The 26545-nt window shown below is 36.3% G+C and overlaps 1 protein-coding gene across 2 annotated transcripts in view; it reads left to right on the top strand.

Moving 5' to 3' along the window:
* SLC9A8 (solute carrier family 9 member A8) overlaps positions 1-26545 on the top strand; it is a 101236-nt gene that overhangs the window by 4225 nt on the left and 70466 nt on the right. For both annotated transcript variants that reach the window (XM_043989893.1, XM_043989892.1), the window contains one exon: positions 1490-1570. Coding sequence is in view for 1 of the 2 variants with exons in the window: in XM_043989892.1 (XP_043845827.1) it covers positions 1490-1570 (81 nt within the window). In the remaining variant the exon portion in view is untranslated. The remainder of the gene's footprint in view (positions 1-1489; positions 1571-26545) is intronic.

Here is a 26545-nt window from a genome sequence, read left to right as displayed (position 1 = left end):
GTCTCTAGTTGTATAATATACCTATTTACTTCTGACCAGAGGTTCAAATGATATACATGTAGCGTCTTAAAAAACAATGCCCTATGTGAGGTGATGTGCCATGGCACTAAATTCATGAACCATAATGAATGGAAGGAAACTAGGACATTTTAGCACAGGCAGTGGCATGAGTCTTTTTATTACAGAATATAGATACTTCTCACCATGTATGTCACATCCTTGAAATTACAAGGTTTTTTTGTGCCCTTGATCACTGTGGGTCACAAAGTATGACAAAGAAAAGGAGATAATATGATTGTGAGTCAAAGCTACTGCCACATACAAGTATAACTGGCATGCCCAGTATGTGGTTTTCATCAGCTTATAACTTATTTCTAGGGATTTAAGGATTGTCAAAATTTTAATATTGAGCATCTGTGGGTTTTCTTAAGTGTCATAATTGAATTCATGACTCTTGAAATCAGTTGGTTAGCAATCTATACTGATTTCTTAGAAGGTTAGACCATAATAGTGTGTATACTATTTTTATTACTCTTGTACTTGACAATGATGAACACTTTTCCCATAGAAACTTTTTTATAAGTGATAAAAAGTGATGGAGTTTGTTGGAATCAACAATCCATGCTTTAATATTATGTTTGTAATTACTTTTTTAAGCATTGGGAGGATTACACTTTGAGAATTATCAGAGTATTAACTTGGGGGTTATATAACATGCATGCTGACTTATTTTCCCATTTCTTTCCCTATATTACTGAAATTGCAAAAATGTTATTTGATGTGGGTGTCAGGAACCAATTCATCAATTATTTCAGTTTGACTTAGTTAAAAGTGGGGAAAGCAAAGTAGGATTATTTCTCCTCCTCCTCTTCTTCTTCTTCTTCTTCTTCTTCTTTGTGGAACAATGAGGGTTAAGTGACTTGCCCAGGGTCACACAGCTACTAAGTGTCAAGTGTCTGAGGCCAGATTTGAACTCAGATCTTCCTGAATCCAGGGCCAGTGCTTTATTCACTGTGCCACCTAGCTGCCCCCAAAGTAGGATTATTTCTAATAAGAAGATGCCATATAATGTGGTAGAAGAATATCTCTGTATTTTATTTCACCTATATTTACTTAGATTTTAGTGGCCAAGTAATTTTAAATTAAGAACAAAATATGTTTATAGCTTTTAAAAATCACTGTTCCATTGATCAATTCATATTTTAACATTTATTATACTATATTATGTAATCTCTCTAAAGTGAGATCTCTTTGAAAGGAAAATAATCTGTATACACTGAAAAATAGCACTTCACTCAGATTTCATATAAGCCAGTTTTATGGGAAAATGCAACCCATGTTGAGACCAAAATGGTAGTTTTCTTCCATTCCAAGGAATTTTTTTAATGTTAAAATTATATTTTTTATATTTTATCAGATTTTTAGTTGCCTTTAAATGATTGCTAGGAAGTGGACTGTCTTAACATTGTTTTTTACTTCTCTTGCACAGCTATTTGCATCATATTGGTGCATTTATTGATCAGATACAGACTGCATTTTCTGCCAGAGAGTGTTGCAGTTGTCTCTCTAGGTAAGTGGTTAAAATCTGGTTAAATTGAAGCTATTGATGACATTAATTCAGTTTAAATTGATGACCTGGAATGGAGAGTCCAGGACTTGTGATTTCTTTAGTGTAAGGAACTCCTGGTTTAGAAACTCCACTCTACCTATGCAGATTGGAAATTCCTTTGTAACTTAAGGCCATAGAGCATTATTTGGGGCAGGGCTTCTTAAACTTTTTCCAATCACGACCCCTTTTCGCTTGAGAAATTTTTATGCAACCCTGGGTATGTGGGTATATAAAATAGGTATACAAATCAAAATTTACTGTCAAATTTTTCACAACCCCCACATTCAGTTACAAGACCTTATATGGAGTTGCAGCCCACAGTTTAAGAAGCTTTGATTTAGGGCACTAAGCTATTAAATGATTTGCCCACGATCACACCATTAGTGTATGTAAGATGCAGACTTGAACTTAGGTCTTCCTGACTTCTATCCACTATGCCACAGTGCTTCTTTTGAGTAAAACCCAGTTAATTTGTAGAAGTATTACATTTTAGAGCTAGAAGGAACCTTGGAGTCTAAACTCCCCTCTTTGTAATAAAAGAGGGAACTGAGGCCCAGGAAGAAGTGATTTTTCCAGTATCCCACAAGTGAGTTGATAGCAGGGCTGGGATTAGAGCCTAGTTTGGTATAGTGTAAGGAGGGATGAATTCAGGTTCAGGAGAGACTTGAGTTTGAATCCTGCCTCTGACATTTATTTGCTATGAAAACATCAGTTTCTTTATCTGTAAAATGGAGATGATATGAATCTCAAGAGATTGTTTTCAGGATTAAATGAGATAATATACAAAGTTACATAAAATTTAGCTATTTTTCTTTTCTTTTTTTTTTTTTTAAACTGGAGCCCCAATTCTATTGTTAACAAACTCCCCTTCATTCTAGATTTCTTCTTCTCTTACTTTTCATTTTCTTGAGTTTATGAAAACCTGATTCCTTCCAAGGGCACTGCATCACTGGTCAACATATCTAGTACTGGGTACTTCTTTCTGGCCCCTCAAACATACTTGGACAAGTAGAATAGACATACTCCTTGCCTTTCACCCTATTTCCATACCTTCTCTCTTCTACTGTAAAGTCACTTCTGCTATAACTTGACATATGCATTCCCCAAAAGTACCATACCATGCAAATTCATGCAATGAAAACTACAGAGCTTATGGGGAAAATGAGGTTAGTAGTATAATGCTTAAAAACTTCATCAGTGATTCATAAAAGAAAGATAGGAACCTACTACAATTAGTAGTGCAGTTTAATACATGTTAAACGGTTAAGAAATGCATAAATGTTACAATAAATAGTGGCAGCATCTTTGACTTCAGTTTGTCTTTAGCCCCAGGCCCAGGGTTGGGTAGGCTAAAACTCTGGGCTTGGATGGGGTAAAGAGGTTTGAATCATCAAACTAGCTTTCCTCTACCCATAGCTCTTATTGTACCAGAAAATATACAATAAATATATCACTTTACTTTGAATGAAATCTAAAGTTTGCTTGTGGAAATGAGCATCAGGAGAATTGCAGCTTTATGAGTTATTGTGAGGTGGTGCAGTTTTCTGCATTCCCAATATTTATCAAGCAGAACTGACTATATTTCTTATTTTAAGCTCTCATCTCTCCATGTCAGTTTTAAGGACTTCAGTACCTGCCTCATAGTTTTCTTTGTCCCACCTTTGGTCTGTATACTACAGAGACTTCAAAATATACTTTGATGTTTCCTAAATGTCTTGCCATCCTAGTTCCTCCTTTCCAACTCTGTGACTTTTGAGGGTGGTGATAACTTAGAGCTAATTACCCATAACTACTATTTCTATGATCTTGAATTCTCAAATTTTCTTGTTTGATTATACCTTCCTGTCCTTTTATCTTTCTTATGGTAGCTAGATGGTGATATATAGAGTGATAGGCAAGAATTAGGAAGACCTGAGTTAAATGAAGCCTTAGACACTTCCTAATTGTGTGACTCTGGGCAAGTCACTTAACCTCTGTTTTTCTGTTTCCTCAGTCATAAAATAGGGATACTAATACCTCTTAACTCTCAGGGTTATGAGGATCAAATGAGACAGTGTTTATAAAGTGCCTAGCACATAGTAGCTGCTTAATAAATGCTGCTTCCCTCCTCCTCTTCCTTCTCTTTCTAAAGCTATTCTTTCTCATCACTTGGGCCTTCACAGGCCCTCTGTTCTTATCTGTTCCTATTCCTATCTATTCCTCTAGTTAATCATGTGGTCTGTGGCTTCACCATCCTCCCTTTGCAGTCTTTTGACCTCCTAATGCCATATATATTATATCTAGTCAACAGGGTTGTGGTTCTTCCTCCAGCTTCATTCAGGAGCCTGTTAACAGGCTTCAATCTCTTCCTATCAATTGCCTCCTTTCTTACTGCCTTCAAATATGCCCTAGTCTCTCTCAGCCTCTACTTGGCTACTGTTTACTCTGTTCTGACTATTGTTTCATCAAGGAAATATCCCGTGTTTCTTGAAGAAATAAAGGGGGCTAAAATTCTAGTTAGTCTGTCTAAAATATCTAATGAGTGGTCACCATTTTAACTCTTTAGAAAGAGTTAAACTTTTAAGAATTTATTAAGGAGAATAAGAATTTGGTGAAAAGAAAGAGAAAGGCCTAGATTCATCTATCTATTAAAGGGAGAGTGCATTTCTAGCTCCCTTCTCCACCCGAGTCCTGAGGAAAAAGAGCAAGAGAGCCAGCCTCGCCACCTCTTCCTCTCACAAGCAAACGTCACTTCCTGGCACCAAAGAAAAGCTGCATGGCCTTGCCCTCAGAGGCCTTCTCCTCATGGTGGAGCTTTCCTACAGTAAGTCTCCAGCAGGTGGTGTCATTCCAATCATTACACTATGATCTCATCCCCCTTTGTCCTTTTGCTGTTTTCCATATTTGTACTATGGTCTTTCCTTTATATATATGGGTGAAGTCATGCCACCATGACAACTGAATCCACTATTAATTTACATTTTCTAACCTCAGTTGGATCCTCACTGCTCTAGAACAATCCTTTTGTTCTTTCCTAGTTGAAACTCTGATATATTCTCCTATCTGACCATAACCTACTATTATTCCTTTCCCTATGCTTCACCCCTCCTATAACTGTTTTTTTGCCTTCATCAAGTGTTTTCTCAGGTCATTACCCTTGCTCAGACTTCACTTTCCTTCCTCTTCTAGGAGTTACCCATTTCCAGCCTATACTGTTCTCTTGAATCTCTTGCTTCCTTTTCTTTTGTTACTTCTCCCTTGTTAAACTTCAGCTCTAAATTACTCCCACCATCTGCCTCTTCCATTCATACTCACAGATTGCTGAATGAAGCTGAAGAAAGAACCACAACCCTTCTGACTAGGTACATGACACATTCATGTTATCCAACCTCAGCTGAGCCCTCACTGCAGCTGGGCAGCCCTTTTATTCCTCCCCATTTGATTCCCTATCTAATAAACATTTTTATTTAAAGATTTGAGTTCTGAATTCTATCCCTCCCTTCTCCCTGGGGTGTTAAACAATCAGATATAGGTTATACATGTACAATTATGTAAAACATTTGATTCTCTATTTTATTCCTTACAGAAGCTATTCCAAGCTCTCTTTCCTCCTTAAGCCCCTTACCTTCTCCCTCTCTCAATCAGCTGAAGACTTTGCCTTTTTTTTTTTTTTTTTAGTGAAGCAGTTGAGGTTAAGTGACTTGCCCAGGGTCACACAGCTAGTAAGTGTTAAGTGTCTGAGGCTGGGTTTGAACTCAGGTACTCCTGACTCCAGGGCTGGTGCTCTATCTACTGCACCACCTAGCTGCCCCTACTTTGCCTTTTGATGAAAAAAATTGAAGCCATTTGATGTGAACTCTTTTCTATTCTCATCAACTCAAAACCTATGTGATATCATCTTCCACTCTCTCCTTTCTGTCTAGTTTCTGTCAAAGAGATGATCTTTCTTCTTGCCAAGGCCAGTCCCTCAACATGTGCACTTGATCCCCTGCTCCCATCTTCTTTAGCAGATTGCATCCTTAGTTATGCTTCCTCCTCCATCTTCAGTCTCTTCCTGTCAACTGATTCCTTTCCTTCAAACATGCCTGTCTCCCCTATCCTTATAAAACCTTCCCCACAAAGCTATTGGCCTATATCTCTCTTTCCTTTCTCAAACTCCTTGAAAAAGTTGTCTATATAGGCTCCCTCTACTTCTCTAATTTTTTAGCCTTTTACAATGTAGTTTTTAAATTCATTGCTCATCTAAAATTACTCTTTAAAAATTTTTTTTGCTATTACTACCTTTTATTTTTACATTGCCTAGGTTTTTCTGTCTGCCCTTTCCTTTCCCAGAGTTATCCCTTATAACAAAGGATTTAGAAAAGAAAAAGAGGAAGAGAAAACAAATTCAGCAAAACCAGTTAATACATAAAAAAATCTGGATGTTATATGTAGTGTACTTTACCTTTAGACCTTTCACCTCCACAAAGAAGTGGGAGAAAGTACAGTTTCATATCTCTTCTTTGTGGCTAAGCTTATTCTTTTTAATGTGGCAACATTCATTTTGAATGTTTTGTGGTTATTACTTTTTATTTACATGTTATAATCATTGATTTTGTATATATGTATATGTGTATATGTATATGTATGTACACACACACATATATAAATTTCCAGATTTGATAGTCTTCTCAGTCCAACCCTACTACCTGGCTGCTTCATTTGATACTGTTAACCATTTTCTCCTGGGTACTATATTCAATTCTGTAGGTTTTTGTAAAACTAACTCCCTCATGATTTGCCTCTCTAATCCTTCCTTAATTTATTCATCATCCACATCATACTTCCTAACTGTAGATCTTCCCCAAGATGCTGTTCTGGGTTTTCTTCTCCCTCTATCCTCTCTCAGAAACGAATCCTTTCCCATGTGTTTAACTGTGATCTCTTTGGAGGTGACTCCCAGATCAGTATATCCAGCCCCAGTCTCTTCAGTTATAGAACACCGATTGCCTATTGGACATTTCAGATATGGGTATTCTGGAGACATCTTAAATTCAACATGTCTAAAGCCAAATTCATCATTTTTCCTATGAAAACCTTCCATTTTCCAAAGTTTCTTGCTTCTGTTGAAGGTAACACCTTTCTTCCAGTTCCACAGGTTCATAAAATGGGTAGTATCCTCAACTTCTCACTGTCCCTTATTCCACATATCCAATTGTTTTTTATATATTGCCATTTCTATCTTTATAACATCTCTCAAATCTGTCCCCTTCTCTTTACTCACACATTACCATCGCCTCATCACTTCTTGCCTAGATTATTGCAACAGCCTCTTAATCGGTCTCTCTTTCTCAAGTCTCTTACTACTTTTGTTCTTCCTACACACTGTTGCCAAAGTAATTTTCCTGACTGTGACTCCCTTACTCAGCCAAGTCCAGCAGATTCCTATTGCCTTTAAAAATGTGTGTGTGTGTAAAGACTCCCCTGTTTAGCTTTTTCTTTTAAAAAAAATCATTATTTATTTATTTTTAGCATTCATTTAAAAAACATTTTGAGTTCTGAATTCTCTTCCTTCCTCCTAACTTTCCCCCATCCATTTGAAAAGGCAAGAAATATGATATCAAATATATATGTGAAATCATGCAAAACATATTTCTATATGAGTTATGTTGCAAAAAAGCATTAAGAAAAATAAAGTGAAAAATCATGTTTCAATTTGCATTTAGACTCCATCAGTTGTTTTTTTCCCCATCTGTTCTTTCTCAGGAGGTGGATAGCATTTGTCATCAAAAGCCCTTCAGAACTGTCTTGAGTCATTGTGTTGCTTAGAATAGCTAAGTCATCATAAACCCACATAAATCATCAGTATTTCTATACATCACCAACAAAACCCTAGAAGAAGAGATAATAAGAAATACCCCATTTAAAATAACCATAGACAGCATAAAATGCCTGGTAGTATACCTGCCAAGACAAACTCAGGAACTACACGAACATAATTATAAAATATTTTTTATACAAATAAAGTCAGATTTAAATAATTGAAGAAATATTAATTGTCCATGGGTGGGCAAAGCCAATATAATAAAAATGACAATTCTACTAATCTACTTGTTCAATGCCATTCCAATTAAATTACCAAAAGTAATTTTATTGAGCTAGAAAAAATAATAATAAAATGCATTGGGAAGAACAAAAGGCAAAGAATATCAAAGGAATTAATGAAAAAATATAGAGGAAGTAAGTTTAGCAGTATCAAATTTTAAACTGTATTATAAAGTGGTAATTATCAAAACTATTTGGTACTGGCTAGGAAATAGAAAGGTGGATCAGTGGAAAAGAGTAGACATATAATACATAGTAGTAAATGATTATAGTAATTGACAAATATAAAGATTTAAGCATTTGGGATAAGAATTCACTATTTGATAAAAATTGTTGGGAAAACTGGAAGGTAATTTCGCAGAAACTAGGTATGGACTAATATCTGACACCATTTACCTAGATAAGGTCAAAATGGATACATGACATATATTTGGTTGTTGTTTTTTTGTTGAGGCAATTGGGGTTAAGTGACTTGCCCAGGGTCACACAGCTAGTACGTGTTAAGTGTCTGAGGCTGGATTTGAACTCAGGTTCTCCTGAATCCAGGGCCAGTGCTCTATCCACTGCGCCACCTAGCTGCCCTGATATATGACATATAAAAGGAGATATCATAAGAAAATTAGAACATGGAATATATTACCTATCAGACTTAGGGATAGGAGAAGAATTTATGAATAAACAAGAGATAGGATTGTGTGATGTAAAATGGATAATTATAGTTCCTTTAAATTAAAAAGTTTTTGTACAAAAACCCCTAATGTAGCCAAGATTAGAAATAAAGCAGAAAATTGAGGGAAAATTTATAGACAGTTTCTTAGATAAAGGTCTCATATCACAAATATATAGAGAGAACTGCGTCAAATTTGTAAGAATTCCCCAATTGATAAATGGTCAAGGGATATAAACAGGTGGTTTTTGGATGAAGAAATGAAAGCTATACATAATCATATGAAAAAATATTCTAAATCATTATTGATTAGAGAAATGCAAATTAAAGCAACTTTTAGATATCATCTCACACCTATCAAATTGGCCAAACATATAGAAGGGGAAAATGACAAATGTTGGAAAGGATGTGGAAAAATCAGGACAATACAATGTTGGTGGACCTGTGAACTGATCCAACCATTTTGGAGAGCAATTTGGAATTATGACTAAAGAGTTTTAAAACAATGTATACTCTTTGACCCAGCAATACCACTGTTATAGATGTTTCTCAAGGTGATTGGGGAAAGGAAAAGCTATATGTTCTAAAATATTTATAGCAGCTTTCTTTGTGGTGGCAAATAACTGGGCGTTTAGGGAATGCCCATCAATTGGGGAATGGCTGAAAAATTTCTGGTATATGATTGTGATGGGATACTACAGTGCTGTAAGAAATGATGAGCAGGTTGGTTTTAGAAAAACATGGAAAGATATCCTTGAAATAGTGAATAGTGGGGGGCAGCTAGGTGGCGCAGTGGATAAAGCACCGGCCCCGGATTCAGGAGGACCTGAGTTCAAATCCAGCCTCAGACATTCGACCCTCACTAGCTGTGTGACCCTGGGGCAAGTCACTTAACCCTCATTGCCCTGCCCCCCCCACCCTAAAAAAGGAAAGGAAATAGTGAATAGTGAAGTGAGCAGAACGTTGTACACAGTAACAGAAATGTTATTTGAAGAGTAACTGAATGGCTAAGCTATTCTGAGTATTATAAATATTCAAATCACCTACAAAGAATTTATGAAGGAAGATGCTAGCTACCTCCAGAGAAAGAACTGATAAATAGAAGTATGCATTGTATGGCTTTGCCCACATATGCACAAACATATATATGTCAAATGGTGGCTTTCTCTCTCTAGTATTGGGTGGGGAGGGAAAGAGGGACATAGTTTGGAACTTAAAATGTTACGAAAGAAATTTTATTTAGTTAAAAAAAAAATAAAATAGGGCAGCTAGGTGGTGCAGTGGATAGAGGACTGGCCCTGGATTCAGGAGGACCTGAGTTCAAATGTAGCCTCAGACACTTTACACACTTACTAGCTGTGTGACCCTGGGCAAGTCACTTAACCCCAATTGCCTCACCAAAAACAAATAAATAAATAAACAAACAAACAAATAAATAAAATAATAGGGTTAAATTAGATTTAAAAAACAAAATAGCTAAGTCATTTACAGTTGATTATCATACAGTATTGCTGTTATGGTATACAACGTTCTCCTGGTTCTGCTCATTTTACTTTGCATCACTTCATGTAAGATTTCCCAGGTTTTTTCCTAAAACCATCCCCTTAACTCATTTCTTATATCACAGTAGCATTTCATCATAATCATAAACTACAATTTGTTCAGCCATTCCCCAGTTGATGAGCATCCCCATAATTTTAAATTCTTTTCTACCACAAAAAGAGCTGCCATAAATATTTTTGTACATAAAGTTCCTTTTCTTTTTTCTTTGATCCCTTTGTGATAGAGAACTGGGTCAAAAGGTATGCAGTTTTACATCCCTTTAGACATATTGTTCTTATTGTTCTCCAGAATGGTTGGATCAGTTCACAACTCCAACAATAGTGTATTAGTGTCCATATTTTTCCATATGCTCTTCAACATTTATCATTTTCCTTTTCTGTTGAATTAGCCAGTTTGACAGGTGTGAGGTAGTTCATTAAGTTGATTTAATTTGCATTTCTCTAATCAATAGTGATTTAGATCACTTTTTCATATGACTATTGATAGCTTTGAGTTCTTCTGCAAATTCCTGTTCAGATCCTTGGACCATTTATTAATTAAGGAATCACTCATTCATTGAGAAATGGTCAAAGGATATGAACAGGCAGTTTTCTGATGAAGAAACCAAAGCTATCTATTCCCATATGAAAAAATGCTCTAAATCTCTAATGATTAGAGAGATGCAAATTAAAACAACTCTGAGGTACCACCTGACACCTATCAGATTGGCTAAAATGACAAAAAAGGAAGATAATAAATGTTGGAGAGGCTGTGGGAAAATTGGAACACTAATACATTGTTGGTGGAGCTGTGAGCTGATCCAACCATTCTGGAGAGCAATTTGGAATTATGCCCAAAGGGCGATAAAGCTGTGCATACCCTTTGACCCAGCAATCCCACTTTTAGGTCTTTTTCCCAAAGAAATCATGGAAGGGGGAAAGGGACCCACATGTACAAAAATATTTATAGCTGCTCTTTACGTGGTAGCAAGGAATTGGAAGTTGAGGGGGTGCCCATCCATTGGGGAATGGCTGGACAAGTTGTGGTATATGAATACAATGGAATACTATTGTGCTGTAAGAAATGATGAGCAGGAAGAGTGCAGAGAAACCTGGAGGGTCTTGCGTGAGCTGATGATGAGTGAGATGAGCAGAACCAGAAGAACATTGTACACAGTATCATCAACATTGAGTGTTGACCTACTGTGATGGACTATATTCTTCTCACCAATGCAATGGTACAGAAGAGTTCCAGGGAACTCATGATAGAAGAGGATCTCCAAATCCAAGAAAAAAAAAGAAAGAAAGAACTGTGGAGTATAGATGCTGATTGAACCATATTATTTCTTTTGTTTTGGGTGCTGTTTTTTTTTTTCTCTATTTTGAGGTTTTGCATCACTGCTCTGATTCTTTCTCTTGTAACAGGATTAATGCAGAAATAGGATTAATGTTATTATGTGTATATATATATGTGTGTGTATATATCTATATCTATATGTATATGTATAGAGATATATAGATATAACCTATATCAGATTACCTGCTGTCTAGGGGAGGGGGGAGGGAGGGGAGGGAGGGAGAAAAATCTGAAATTGTAAAGCATGTATAAACAAAAGTTGAGAACTATCTTTACATGTAATGGAAAAAATAAAATATCTCATTAAAAAAAAAAGGAATCACTCATTCTTACAAATTTGACTCAGTTCTCTATACATTTGAGAAAGAGACTTTTATTAGAGGAACTTGCTATAACACCCCCCCACCCCCAGTTTTCCACTTTCCTTCTAATTTTGGCTGCATTGATTTTGTTTGTGCAAAACCTTTTAAATTTCATGTAATCAAAATTATTCATTTTTACTTCCCATGATCTTCTCTGTCTTTTGTTTGGTCATAAATTCTTCTCATACATATATCTGACAGGTAAAAATTTCTGTGCTCCATTAATTTGCTTATGGTATCACCTTCTAAGTCTAAATCATCTAGCCATTTTGATCTTATTTTGTATACAGTGTCAGATTTTGCTCTGTAGCTAGTTTCTACCAAACTGCTTTCCACTTTTTCCAGTAGTTTTTGTAAAATAGTGAGTTCTTGTCCAAAAAGCTTGGATCTTTGGGTTTCTTAAACATTAGATTGTGTACCTCATCTGTTCCACTGATCTACCATGCTTTCTTAGCTAGTACCATATTTTGTATGATTTATTCTTTGTAATATAGTTTGAGATTTATTATTGCTAGGCTACCTTCACATTTTTTCATTTTTTTTTGATATTCTTAACCTTTTGTTCTTCCAGATGAATTTTGTCAGTATTGTTTTCTAGCTGTAGAAAATACTTTTTTGCTAGTTTGATTGGTAAGACACTGAAGAAGTAAATTAATTTATTAAAATGGTCATTTTTGTCATATTGGATAGGCCTACCCATCCGCAATTAATATTTCTGTGTTTGTTTAGGTCTTTCTTTATTTGTGTGAAAAGTGTTTTCTGATTGTATTCAAATAGTTCCTGGGTTTGTCTTGGCAGCTATACTCCCTAATATTTTCATTTGTCTGCTGTTATTTTGACTGGAATTTCTTTTCTGTGTCTTCCTATTGGATTTTGTTGTTGACTTGTAGAAATGCTGATGATTTATGTGAGTTTATTTTGTATCTGCAACTTTTCTAACTTGAATTATTTCAATTAGTTTTTTAGTGGATTCTCTAGAACTCTAAGTATACTTTAATATCATCTGCAAAGAGTAAAAGTTTTATTTCCTCAATTCCTATTCTAATTCCTTCAATTTCTTTTTCTTCTCTTATTGTTATAGCTAGCATTTCTGGTGGGATATTGAACAATAGAGGTGATCATGGGTATCCTTGCTTCACCCCGATCTTATTGGAAGGTTTCTAGTTTATTCTCATTACCCATAATGCTTGCTGATTGTTTTAGAAAAACATTTATTCCTATGCTTTCTAATATGTTTTTTTTTAAACAGGAATGGGTGTTGTATTTTGTCACAGGCTTTTTCTGCATCTATTGAAATAATCATATGATTTTTGTTTTGTTTTTTTTATATAGTCAATTATGTTGAAAGTTGTTTTTTTAAATATTGAACCATTCCTACATTCCTGGTATAAGTCCTACCTGATCATAGTTTATGATCTTTCTGATAATACTGCTGTAATATCCTTGCTAGTATTTTATTTGAAATTAATGCAATTAATTTTTTGGGGGGGAGGGGTGAGGCAGTTGGGGTTAAGTGACTTGCCCAGGGTCACACAGCTAGTACATGTCAAGTGTCTGAGGCTGGATTTGAACTCAGGTCCTCCTGAATCCAGGGCCAGTGCTCTATCCACTGTGCCACCTAGCTGCCCCCCAATTAATTTTTTTTTTTTAATGAGGCAGTTGGGGTTAAGTGACTTGCCCAGAGTCACACAGCTAGTAAGTGTTAAGTGTCTGAGGTCAGATTTGAACTCATGTCCTCCTGAATCCAGGTCTGGTGCTTTATCCACTGCGCCACCTAGCTGCCCCTGATTTTTTTTTTATTGATCATTTACACGTAATTGTTTGTTGTCTCGCCTATTAGATTCTTAGCTCTTTGAAATTAGGAACATTCTTTTACCTTTCTTTGTGTCCTCAGCGCTTAGTACAGTGCCTGGTACACAGTAAGCACTTAATAAATATCTATTAACTGACTATGTAGTTATCTTCCTTTCTAAAAATGTAAAAGTTGAAGAATCTCAGACTATACAGTTATACTCTCAGACCTGTTAATTGGAGGAGATGAGGTAAGCTAAAGAAGTTTATTTCAGACACTTTTATCCACAGTTAAAATCATTAGAGTACTGGTATCATTGAGTTTTACCTGTCTATAAACAAAGTAGATGTTCTCAATTTTTTAAAGAGAAGTTGCCTACATTTTGGAAATGTTGACAAAATTATCAATATAATCACCCTTCACTGAAGGGTGATTTTTCCACTGAGTGCAAAATATTGATGTATACATTAGATCAAGAATACCGTAACTTTGCGTTTGTGTGCCAAAAAAGAATATGGAATAAGCTACTAGAATAAATGGATTTCATAGAATTTTCCCAGCCTGCCTAATTCAATCAGAAGTTCTCTGTCTATATTTAGCCAAACACATTATTTGTATATTGTATTATCTACAACTGAGGATGACGCAAGTTTGGTTAAACATTAAGGTTTCCCAAGAAATTGTGAAAGAAAAAGCTATCTCTTTCCTTAGAGCTGTTCTTTCTACAGTATTCTATTTTAATTTGAATATATAGATTTTTCTTTATCCTTTATACAAAAGTGCCTCTGTAAACTTCTAAAATTGTTTTCCAAAGCCTTTAGGATATTTTTCAGAATATTCTTTTACTACAATTCCCTTCTTAGCCTTCATTTTGGTGGGAATATGACCTTGGATTTTCAAAGGTTACGCCAGAGGAGTATAAGCTCTGGCCATTATCATCAGGCTGAAAGTATGGGTCTGACTGATAGAATGACTATCTTCTGAGACCAGTCTAGCTATAAACTTATTTTCAGAAGGTTGGCCACTTAATAATTAATTTTTTTGGCTACTGCACAGTTCATGAGAGTAGTCTACTAAGGTGTGGAAGGCTGAAGTGTAAAATCATGGAAACTGGAAGCATTGAAGCCATGAAGTTTTATATTATTGGCTTTTTAATGGACAAAAAGGAAAGATGATTATAGGATCATTGAAAAAGAGCCTGAGGGGCAGCTAGGTGGTGAGCACGGGCCCTGGAGTCAGGAGTACCTGAGTTCAAATCCGGCCTCAGACACTTAACACTTACTAGCTGTGTGACCCTGGGCAAGTCACTTAACCCCTAATTGCCTCACTAAAAAAAAAAGAAAAAGAAAAGAAAAGAGAAAAAGAGCCTGAAGGGATCTTAAAGGACATTGAGTTCAACCCCCTCTTTTTTTTTTTTTTAAATGGGTGAAGAAAAGGCACAGAGAACTTAAGTGATTGGTCCAGGATCACACAGGTTGTAAATAGCTGAGGCAGTATTTGAACCCAGGTATTCCTGAGTCCACATCACAGTGCCTTTTCCATACCACCTTTTGTTGTAAATGGCAAAAACAAGTATAAAATTATTTAGGCCTAAAGGCCATTTCTTTGTAAAAAGACAGTTGAAGGTAGAGTGAAATGAAAGGCTGGAAACCTGATTTTTAAGTGCTAGATTTGATTTAGAGTGCCAGCAGTTAGAAAAATTATGATTTAACTTGTAAAACAAGAATATTTGATTATTGAAGGAAAAGAAACAGGAAACACAGAAATGTCACTCTATGTTAATGTTTCAATTCAAATTTTGAGTTTTAGTTGCCTTAGCTCCTTGTTTTTAGGTGGATGATTTTTTTCAGTAAGACTTTTATTGATGACTTTTTTTTTTTTTGGTGAGGCAATTGGGGTTAAGTGACTTGCCCAGGGTCACACAGCTATTAAGTATTAAGTGTCTGAGGTCAGATTTGAACTCAGGTTCTCCTGAATCCAGGGCTAGTGCTCTATCTACTGCACCACCTAGCTGCCCCCTATTGATGACTTTTTTAAAGGGTTTTTTAAAAAAATGATGACTTTTTTAATATCAGAAATTCTTAGTTTTGAATTTATTCCTTTCCTTGTGACAAAGATTTTTCTTAAAAAGAACAGGAAAATAAACCCAGCTGAATAATTTTAAATAGAAACAATGCTCTTTTTTGAGCAACAAGGTTGTTAGTAGGTATCTTTTGGATAGAAAGGTGTGAAGTCACTCAGGTCCCTTGTGCTATGATCCAAATAGCATTTTGGAATAAAGTACATATGGTAATTCTATTTGAATTGCATTAAATTTTAGTCATTCTTAAAAATGAAACATTAGCAAAGAATAATGCAAGTTTTTCCCCAGTAATTACATAATATGTAGCATCAGTTATCATCATTATATCTAAGTGGCTTTTGTCATTTTTGATTCCTAGAATAAAAAGGTAAGGTAGACTATAATAATATAGTTGTTTTAAGTGTCTACTTTTAAACAGACAACTGTGCCATTTGTGCCTTCCTTATTTTAGTTTTCACTGGAGAGGATGCATGCATTTATTATTGTTAGAAGAACTTTTAGCAGGCTAAAAGCCATTAATCAAATTGGTAATTAAGATGACTGTGTTTGTCTGACTTGAAAGGTATTTCTCAGGTTGCTAGACAGTGGGAGATAGAGTATAGACATAGACAAATACATACATGATAATTTCGTTTTCATTTTTTTGGGGGGGGCAGTGAGGGTTAAGTGACTTGCCCAGGGTCACACAGCTGCTAAGTGTCAAGTGTCTGAAGCTGGATTTGAACTCATGTCCTCCTGAATCCAGGGCCGGTGTTTTATCCACTGTACCACCTAGCTACCCCCATACAAGATAATTTGAGGAAGGAGAGAACACTAACAACTACTAGAGTAATAATCTTGCCTTTATAAGCAACTGTTGGACAGTTAATCTTGTCATTTACTAACTTTCTAATAATTTTATCTCCTAGTATTAGATAGGTTTCATTTATTTAAATAAAATCAGCTTTATTTAGTTCAATTCAGCAAGAATTTAAAAAATATCTACTATTTTTGGGGCAGCTAGATGGCGCAATGGATAGAGCACTGGCCCTGGCTGGAGTCAGGAGTACCTGAGTTCAAATCCGGCCTCAGACACTTCACACTTACTAGCTGTGTGACCCTGGGAAAGTCACTTAACCCCAATTGCCTCACTAAAAAAAAACAAAAACAAAAAAACCCTACTATTTTTAAAGTATTGTGTTGGATGCTAGGGCTACAAAATTTTTTTTTAAAAAGGTAGTCCCTTCCCCCAAGGAGTTTTATAGTAATAATTTTCTATTTTATAGATTTTTTTCTAATTAATTTTATGTATAATTTTTTTGATATAACACATTCATCCCAGGAAATACAAAAACTTTCCCACAAATTATATTCTCTGAAATAGTTTAGCAAAATTGCCCAAAAGAGCAATTGTATCTGATAGATGTCCATTTTCACCTTTGTTGTTACTTTGTTTTATTTGTTAATCCATTTTTTTTTTTAGTGAGGCAATTAGGGTTAAGTGACTTGCCCAGGGTTACACAGCTAGTAAGTGTTAAGTGTCTGAGGCCAGATTTGAACTCAGGTACTCCTGACTCCAGGGCTGGTGGTGCTCTATCCACTGTACCACCTAGCTGCCCTTTGTTAATCCATTTCACAGATTTTAAACCAAGTCTATCTAAAGATTTTTAAAAATTAGATTATAAAAAGAAGACAAAATGAACTTTTAAAATTAGAATGTAAACATAGCTATACAATAGTTAATGAAACCATAGATCATTGAAGGGTTAATATGGATTGGATTTGTATGTGTTCCATATTTTATTCTTGGGGGGAATAGCTATAGTGGAGTAAGAAGGAAATAAAGAATTAAATGGAAGTAATTGAAAATAATTATAGGATTGTTACAAATGTTTAAACATAATTTTTTTGTAGATTTGAGGGGTATAGTAGTAATATCTAAAGGAAATAATTAATAAAGCAGATAAAATGTTCTTTTTTCTTTCTTTGATAGAATAGACTATTTTGGGGAAAGAATAGATTTTGAGTTTTATAACCCCATCATCCTTCTTCTTTAATGGTCTAACTCTAAGTGAGGCAGATATATAAATGTAAAACATTACCGTATTAGCTATTTCATACAAGAAAACTTGAATAAAAGAAAAATAATGAAAGAAAGTCAAAAATAGCATGCTTCAGTCAGTGTTCAATGAATATCAGTACTTTCTTTTGGAGATGGATAGTATGCTTCATCATTATCCTTTTTGATTGTCTTGGATCATTGTATTGCTGAGAATATTTAAGTCATTCACAGTTCTTCATCAAACAGTGTTGTTGTCACTGTGTACAGTGTTCTGTTTCTGATCATTTCACTATGTATCAGTTCATATAAGTCTTTCCAGGCCTTTCTGAAATTGTCCCATTTGTCACTTCTTATAGCACAATAATATTCTATTACAATCACATACCACAGCTTGTTCAGCAATTCCTCAGTTGATGGGCATTCTTTTGATTTTTGAGAATACTTTTAACTTTTCTCTTGACATTTATGCATCATGAACCATAAAAGAGATAGCCACTTGCAAGTCATTGAAATGATATAATTTTATTTCCTTACTCCTTGCCCCTCAAAATTGCTTCCTTAAACTCCATTTCTAATTTGTAGGTGATTTGGGGGCCAAAACCCTTTTCCACTGATTTGATCTCAACTTGAACCTCTATCTCCAGATAGGAACAAATAGTTTGATCATTGCCTAATAATCTTGCTCCATAGCTGCTAGAAAACATTATATATCTGTTTCTAAGTATTTCATTATCACATTGTTTTGGATAGAGCTTCATAATGCTTCATGTGAAGTAATAATATAGTTAGTTACAGTCTTAGGCAATACAGTAATTACCGATTAAAATATAATTATAGCATTATAGAACACAGTTACAGAGACTATATTACTGTATTGAAGCTTGGCTAGAATTTTATAGGGAAAAGAAAGCAATTAGCACAGTGCATTGCACAGACACTTAATAAATAGCCTCCTTTCTTCTCTACTTCTCAGAGCTCTTTGATGCTATCCCTAGTCTCTTCCCCTTTGTTCTAGTCTCTGATGAAGTGGTGACCCTTCTTGCCGAGGCCAGCTACTGTACATTGTACCCTTGATCCTATTTTCTCCCTTTTTTTCTGATGGATTACTTTTGCTACCATACATACCCTCTTCCTAATATTTTATCTCTCCCTTTCTGACTTCTTCCCTGCTGCCTACAAACATATCTAAGTCTTACTTATCCTTTTGTTCAATCCTAATTCTTAGGCAATAATTTTCTTCAGAGAGCTTTTGTATCTCCTTTTCCATTTGGCTTTTCAAGCTATTGACTTTTTTTCTCATATCTCTCCTGCATTGCTCTCATTTCTCTTTCCCTTCTTTCCTCCACCTTTCTAAATCTTCCTTCTATCTCTCCTACTTTCTCTTCAAAGTCCCCTTTGAGCACTTCCATGGCCTGAGACCAGTTCATATTTTTCTTGGAAGCTTTGGATATAGGGGCCCTGAGGTTGTTATCCTCTTCTGAGGGTACACCTCGATCTTCCTAGTAGCTAAAGATATTTTCAATAGTTCACAACTTTCTTTGCTTGCTCATCTTACCGTCTTTTAATTGATTTTTAACTCCCTTTTACAGTGGTGTGCTATTTCCAAGCTATACTGTCCCAAGCTTCAGAGGGTCCCAGGTGTTTCAGTTTGAGGGAGGGCAGGTTTTTCTCTCACCTGGCCTGTTTTCTGGTCTGAAGATAACCTCAAGCCAATTTGCTAATTAACCAGCCAGCAGAACTTTGTGTGCTGTGGTGGTTCTTAGCTTTGATGAGCCTGTGCCCCTCCCTCACCTGGGCTTCCCACCACTCAATATTTCTTCCTGGTTCCTGCTGGGGTGGGATAGCCCAATTCCTCCTTAGGTCCTGCAGACACCCCTGTATTTTCCCCCCCAGCCAGCTGTTTAGTCCTCTCACCTGACCATAAGCTTAGTTCCAGAAGATGCCAGTGCTGCAGCTGATTTGGAGGCTCAGGGGTAAGTTCCTCTGGCACAGCATGCCTGGGGTTTGTGTTGGCGCAATCATGGGGTTGAACTTTGCTCACCGTCCAGCACAGCCCCCTTTAATCTGTTTTTGGATGGAAAATAATCTCAGCTCATTTTTTTGTGGGTTTTTTTGCTCCAGGGGTTATTTTATTGCTGTTTGTGCGTTTAATGTCTTTCCTATGCCATCTTGGCTCCACCCCCAGAAGTCAGTCTTCCTTATCCTTAAAAAAACCTTCATTTAATCATACTTTCCCCTCAGGCTAAATCCTAAATCTCTCTTCCTCTTCAAGGCCCTGAAAAAGGTGTCAATTTTTATTTCTTTCACTTCTTTCATTTCTTTCACTTCTCTTACTGTCTTCACTTCTCTTCTCACTCACTTTTCAACCCTTTGCAGTTTGACTTCTCACCTCATCTTGATTAAAACTGCTTCTTTCACCGTTACCAATAATTTTTTCATTGTCAAATCCTGTGGTCTTTCTTTTTTTTTTTTCTTTTCTTTTCTTTTCTTTTCTTTTCTTTTTTTTTTTTTTTGCGGGGCAATGGGGGTTAAGTGACTTGCCCAGGGTCACACAGCTAGTAAGTGTCAAGTGTCTGAGGCCGGATTTGAACTCAGGTACTCCTGAATCCAGGACCGGTGCTTTATCCACTGCGCCACCTAGCTGCCCCTCCTGTGGTCTTTCAATCTACATTCTCTTGACATCTCTGTAGCATTTGACAGTTGACCACTCTGCCCTCCTAGATATTCCCTCCTCTTTGGGTTTTTGTGATGCTTTTCTTTCTCAGTTCTCTTTCTACATTTTGGACCATTTATTCTCATTCTCTTTTGCTGCATCATTACCCATATTTTACTTCTTATAAGTATATGTACTCCAAAGCTCTGTCCTGTGCCCTTTGCCCCTCTCTTGCTACAATCTCTGTCTTGGTGAGTTGATCAATTTTCATGGGTATAATTATTATCTCTTAGATCTGCATATTTTACTCTAATCTGTTTCCTGAGTTCTAGTCCTACAGCAACAGCTGCCTTTGTATACTTCCAATTGGATGTCCTGGAGATATCTCAAACTCAACATGTTAAATATCAGAACCTTTTTTTTTTTCCAGGGCAGTGAGGGTTAAGTGATTTGCCCAGGGTCTTACAGCTAGTACGTGTCAAGTGTCTGAGGCCAGATTTGAACTCAGGTCCTCCTGAATCCAGGGTCAGTGCTTTATCCAGAACCCATTATCTTTTTTTTTTTTTTTTGGTAAGGCAGTTGGGGTTAAGTGACTTGCCCAGGGTCACACAGCTAGTAAATGTTAAGTGTCTGAGGCTGGATTTGAACTCAGGTACTCCTGAATCCAGGGCTGGTGCTTTATCCACTGTGCCACCTAGCTGCCCCCAGAACCCATTATCTTTTAATCCATCCCTCTTCAAAACTTCCCTGTTTTTGCTGAGTCTGCACTTTCTACTACTCACCCTGGTTCTAAACCTAGGAGTTCCATGTCGAGTTTTGACCAGTCTAGTTTTCTTCCACAACTATTCCATCAAAGACCAAGCAAGACTACCAGACCAAGTAGTGATTGGAAAACCAAGGAAAAATCAGAGTGAATCATTTTTCAATCCAGGTCAATATAAGGAGATACCTAGAGGTCTTTGGTCACTGTGGAGGGAATCCAGCCAAGACGTCTGGTATAGAGCCTTCATGCACTGGCTCTGGGCTGGGACTTAGGCTGTGTATCAGAATGAGAAATGGGGTTTTGGATCTGGGGAGACAAGGTGTGAGGCTGTGTATAGTGCAAAGAGCAGTAATAGATAGAAGACAGCCATCAACTACATTCTCTAACCCTGGAGCTAGGTTGCAGATCTACCAAGTGCCAGGTTGTGCACTTGGGAAAGAGCAAGAATTGAAACAATTTGGAACTGAGTGGCTCTGATCCTGGATAGGGGTTGCAGATTCTTTGCTGGGACTTGCAGCTGAATCACCTGGGTAAAGAGCTCATGAGGGCCAAGGGTGAACCAGCAGTTCTGTTGTTTTGACCCTACAAATGCTTTCCAACTAGCTAACAGGGGTTGGGGCCAGTAGAAGTCTACTGGATCTCCAACCAGGGACAAGAATAGAGTTTTGTTGCTTAGATCCAAACCAGGGTCAAGAACTTGCAAAGCGATCAGACTTTGCCCTGGGTCAAACTGCTTAGAGTACACTGAAAATTTGCAACTCCATGTCCTAAGCCTGAAATCTTTGAAGAAACCAGCCCTCAGTACCTAGAGAATGCAATGACAGTATTTCAGAGAATGTAGTTGACTGAAGAAAACCCCTATGTTCCCTCCAGAAGTATGTAGAGCTTGACCCTAGCATAAAGTATCAGTTTGGGAAGTAAGGTGGAAAGAATAATTAAAAAACAACAACACAAAGGCATTTATGATAAAGAGTTGTTATGAAACCAGGAACACCCAAGACACAAACCCAGAAGAAGAGAACAACTTGATGACATATATAACTAAAGCTTCAAAGGAAAACATATCTTGACTACAAGGTTAACGGGAATTCCTACAATAAATAAGCAAGAGTTTAAAAATCATTATAAATGAAATGAGATCTCTTGAGGAAAGAAATGGAAAAGCCATGAGAGTACTAGGGAAAATCTAGAGTTTTCAGGTTAAAAAATATATATTGCAAGGATCTAGAAGAAAGTGTTCTAAATACACAGTTGAAGTCACAGGATCACACAAAATGTGGCAACTGCTACTTTAAGGAAGAGGAAAGTTTGGAATACAGTATCTTAAAAAAGGCAAAATACAGTCAATTTTCAACTTTTGTGGAAATAACATTCCTAGAAAATGGTATGAAAATAAAAACCATGAATGTTGATACATTGAACCTATAGGAAATAGGGGGTTGGTTCCCACAGCCACCAAAAACTGTAATCTTTTGCCATAGATTGCTGAAAGTAGACTTTTCTGTATGCAATTCAAAACATTAATTCTGATAATATGCACTTTTCTTAACACAGTAACCATGAAATAACCCATAAATGTGGAACATAATATAAAATTGATAACATACAAAACATTTTTTTCTCACTAGTAATTCCCTAGAATTCTGTGGTCTTTTGTGCTAACATCTCAATGAAAAGAAATTGATTTCAGACAATACTGTATTGCTGTAAACCTCTCTACCTTGGCTATCCTCTGAAAAACAAGGGAGAGGTTTCTGGGACTTTAGTCACTGCTGTTGGAAGAGGCCAAGCCTGGCAAGGTCTGACACTCTGAATACACAGGGAGCTTTTTACAGTGGTAGGGTGAACAAGACCAATGAAGCATCTAGTAGGATACCAGCCACTCCACAAACTTCCATGCATCACATCTCTCTTTTTTCCCCCTCTACTGTATTGTCAGTGTGTATGGTTGCCAACATGCAAGTGAAAATGAAGTTACTAATAAGATCATGCAAATGCTTGAAGTCATCAAAGTTAGATGCATGAATGTTGAGGATTGACTGTTGTTGCTTGCCCTTTGTTCTCAAAGAGGATCATGACATTGGGGTGATGTCATGACTTGCAGTGAATTGGATTTAAGTGAGGGAGGGCTATTCAAAGTCACCAGCCTACTCTCCCCTCCAGAGCCATTTGGGTCCAGTGGCAAGATATATATATATATATATATATATATCAGGATGACTGGAGATGGCCCCAGATGTTTAAGGCAATCAATGCTACGTGACTTGTCCAGGGTCACACAGCTAGTGCCTGAGGTGAGATTTGAACTAAGTTTCTCCCAACTTCAGGACCAGTGCTCTGTCCACTGCACCACTTAGTTGGGTTATTACCCAGCTAAATTATTATTTACCCAGAAAAACTGAGTATTTTTCTACTGGGAGGGAAAAAAAGGACCTTTTAATGATTGTACCTCTACAATAGCTTTCACATTACTTTATATGTACTAACATGAGCACCATCTTAGTTCAGGCCCTCATAATTTCTTGCCTCAACTATTAAAATAGCCTCCTAATTATTCTCCCTGTTTTGAGTCTTAAATCCTCTCAATAGTTGCCAAGTTGATATTCCTAAAACACAGGTCTGACTGTGCCATTCCCTTGTTCAAGAAACTGTAATAAAGGGGCAGCTAGGTGGCGCAGTGGATAGAGCACTGGCCCTGGAGTCAGGAGTACCTGAGTTCAAATCCAGCCTCAGACACTTAACACTTACTAGCTGTGTGACCCTGGGCAAGTCACTTAACCCCAATTGCCTCATTAAAAAAAAAAAAAGAAACTGTAGTAAAAAAAAAAAGTAAAGAAACTGTAGTGAACTTATCATGCCACTCTTCACTTAGTTTTCAGTTTAGCCAAACTGACCTGATCCACTATGATAGACTTAACTGCTCTCAGCAATGCAGTGATCCAAGACAATGCCAAAAGACTTGTGGAAAATGCTTTCCACATTCAGAAAGAGAACCATGGAGTCTGAATGCAGATTGAAGTATACTATTTTCACTTTTGTTGTTACTTTTTTGTTACTGTTCTTGTTTATTCTTTCTTGTGTTTTTTTCCCTTTTGTTCTGATTCTTCTCTTATAATATGACTGATGTGTAAATATGTTTAACATGATTGTAATGTATAACCTATATCAAATTGCTTGCTGGCCTCGGGAGGGGAGAGCGAAGGAAGGGTGGAAGAAAAATTTGGAACTCAAGAAATATCTTTACATGTAATTGGGGGGGGGGAACAAAATAAAACAAAAAATAAAAAACAAACTGCCCTTGCTATTCCTTATATTCAATAGTGCACATCCTTCTTTGTACCATTGCATAGATTGTCTGTTCCCCATCTCTGGGATACATTTCTTTTCTCATCTGTACATCTTAGAATCCCTAGTTTCTTTCAAATATCAGCTCAAGCACTACATTCTTCTACAAGAAGCCTTTTCTGTATCCCCTATCTGCTAGTGCTTTCCTTCCATATATACCTGTTGTTTCTCTAGATAGAATGTAAAATCCTTAGACCAGGAACTGTTTCATTTATGTCTTTGCACCTCTGTTGCCCAGAATAGTATCTGGACTGTAATCAGCACTTAAGTGCTTAATGATAGATTGTGTTTGCAACAAAGTTTGCAACAAAGAAGAAAAGGATCTCTAGCTTCAAAATAAATATTGAAAAGCTTAGAAAAGATGAGGAGAAAGATCTTGGGAATCCCTAGAAGAAGACTCAGGTAGGTATAAATGTAGATTGATTGATATATTCTACTATAATATGTATTTTATATTATAGTAGTAGATACATTTTATCTTAGCCATTTATAAGAATTTCTTGGATAATACATAAGATTGCTCTTTAAAAACTATATATCCAAACATCTGTCACTATATGAAAGATCTGTGTAATGCTTGTTACTGCCAGATGAAAATTTCAATGATAATGCACATATTATTATATGATTAGGACAGCAATTGCTATTAGTGATATTTGTCAGATGGTCAAAAACATTACAATGTGGGCAGAAATTCCAAATAGCAGAATCATGTCTAATATTTTAACATAAGTAGATTTTAAAGTGCTATGGGAAAATGTAAAATGTTATTGAGGTACAGTGAAATGAATTAAAAACCATAGTACCAACAATATATTGAGCTTGATTTAGAGTCTACCTTGATACTGCTACATTTATATCTACCTTTTCCCTTAGGGAGTTCCGAGATCTTTTATCTTTTTTTTCTTTTAGTTTTATCAACTCATTTTGTTTATATGTCATTTCCAGACATTTTATATCTTTCCCCTTGTCCCCCCTCCCTTATAATAAAAGAAAAAAGGTAAGCAGAACCCTATATGTAGACTATATAAGTCTATAGAGGGCAGCATGTACAATGTTCTATAAGTGTAGTTCACTATTTCTCCAAAGAAGGGAGGGAGATGTAATTCCTCATCTCTTTGGAGTTCATATTTTTTCTAAAATATGTAAAATTTATTTTAAATCTTTTATTCCTTTTCCTTTATTGCAACCTCAGTCCTGTTCATACAATAATTCAACACATATTTATTAGTATTAATCCAGAAAGGTGAGTAGATGAAGTATAGAAAAAAATGGGTTAGTATGTGCTTCCTGGAACATTTTCTTTAAAAATTGCTTAACGTTGATGCTGGACATTTTGAACATTTGCTTCCTTAAGTTAAATGCTAGCATAATTTTTTAAAAATAGCATAATTTAAAACAAATTTAAATGAACCTTTTTGTTAAGGAGTGCATTCTTTTTATACAAATAACCTCAGTTTTTTAAAAGAGAAAATTACAGATGTAGAGGGGAGAAAAGGCCTATTTTTGGTCCATAGTCTTTGCAAGTTATCCTTATCATCATTCATTCATTCATTCAGTCAACAAATATTTATTAAATGCCTAGTATATGTAAGGCACTGATCTAGGCACTGTGGACATAAATACATAATTAAGAACAGTCCCTGGTAGCAGCTAGGTGGTGCAGTTTATAAAATACCGGCCCTGGATTCAGGAGCACCTGAATTCAAATCCGGCCTCAGACACTTGACACTTACTAGCTTTGTGACCTGGGCAAGTCACTTAACCTCAATTGCCTCACCAAAAAAAAAAAAAAAGAACAGTCCTTCATATTGGGTGTTACTGTTCTGGCCCTGTCACCTGCTATGGAGCCAGGTTGTTCTATAATTCACTTTCTACCTACCCTAATTTATCTGTGTTCTACATTTCTGTAAAATTCTGGCAGTCTTTTTGAGCAATACTGGTCTGGATGGGAGGAAGTTTTTAACAGATGCTCATTTATTTTTGTTGTTGTTTTTATCCTTCTGGAGTTTAGAGCTTTACTGAAGTGTTTTTGGGGCATCCAGGTTATTTTAGGTTCTAACGCATAACCATTTCCCCACAATTTCTCAAGCAACTCTTTTTGTAGTGGCAAAGAACTGGAAAGCAAGGGGCTGCCTATCAATGAGGTAATGTAGTGGATTAATGTAATGGAATACTGTTGTGCCATAAGAAATGACAAAGGTTACTGCGGAGGACTCACTGTTTGACAAAAACTGAATGACAATCTGGGAAAAATTAGGTTTAAGCC

This window comes from Dromiciops gliroides, chromosome 2 (genome assembly GCF_019393635.1).
Source record: "Dromiciops gliroides isolate mDroGli1 chromosome 2, mDroGli1.pri, whole genome shotgun sequence".
Classification (NCBI taxonomy): domain Eukaryota; kingdom Metazoa; phylum Chordata; class Mammalia; order Microbiotheria; family Microbiotheriidae; genus Dromiciops; species Dromiciops gliroides.
This window is presented reverse-complemented; position numbering and strand designations above follow the sequence as displayed.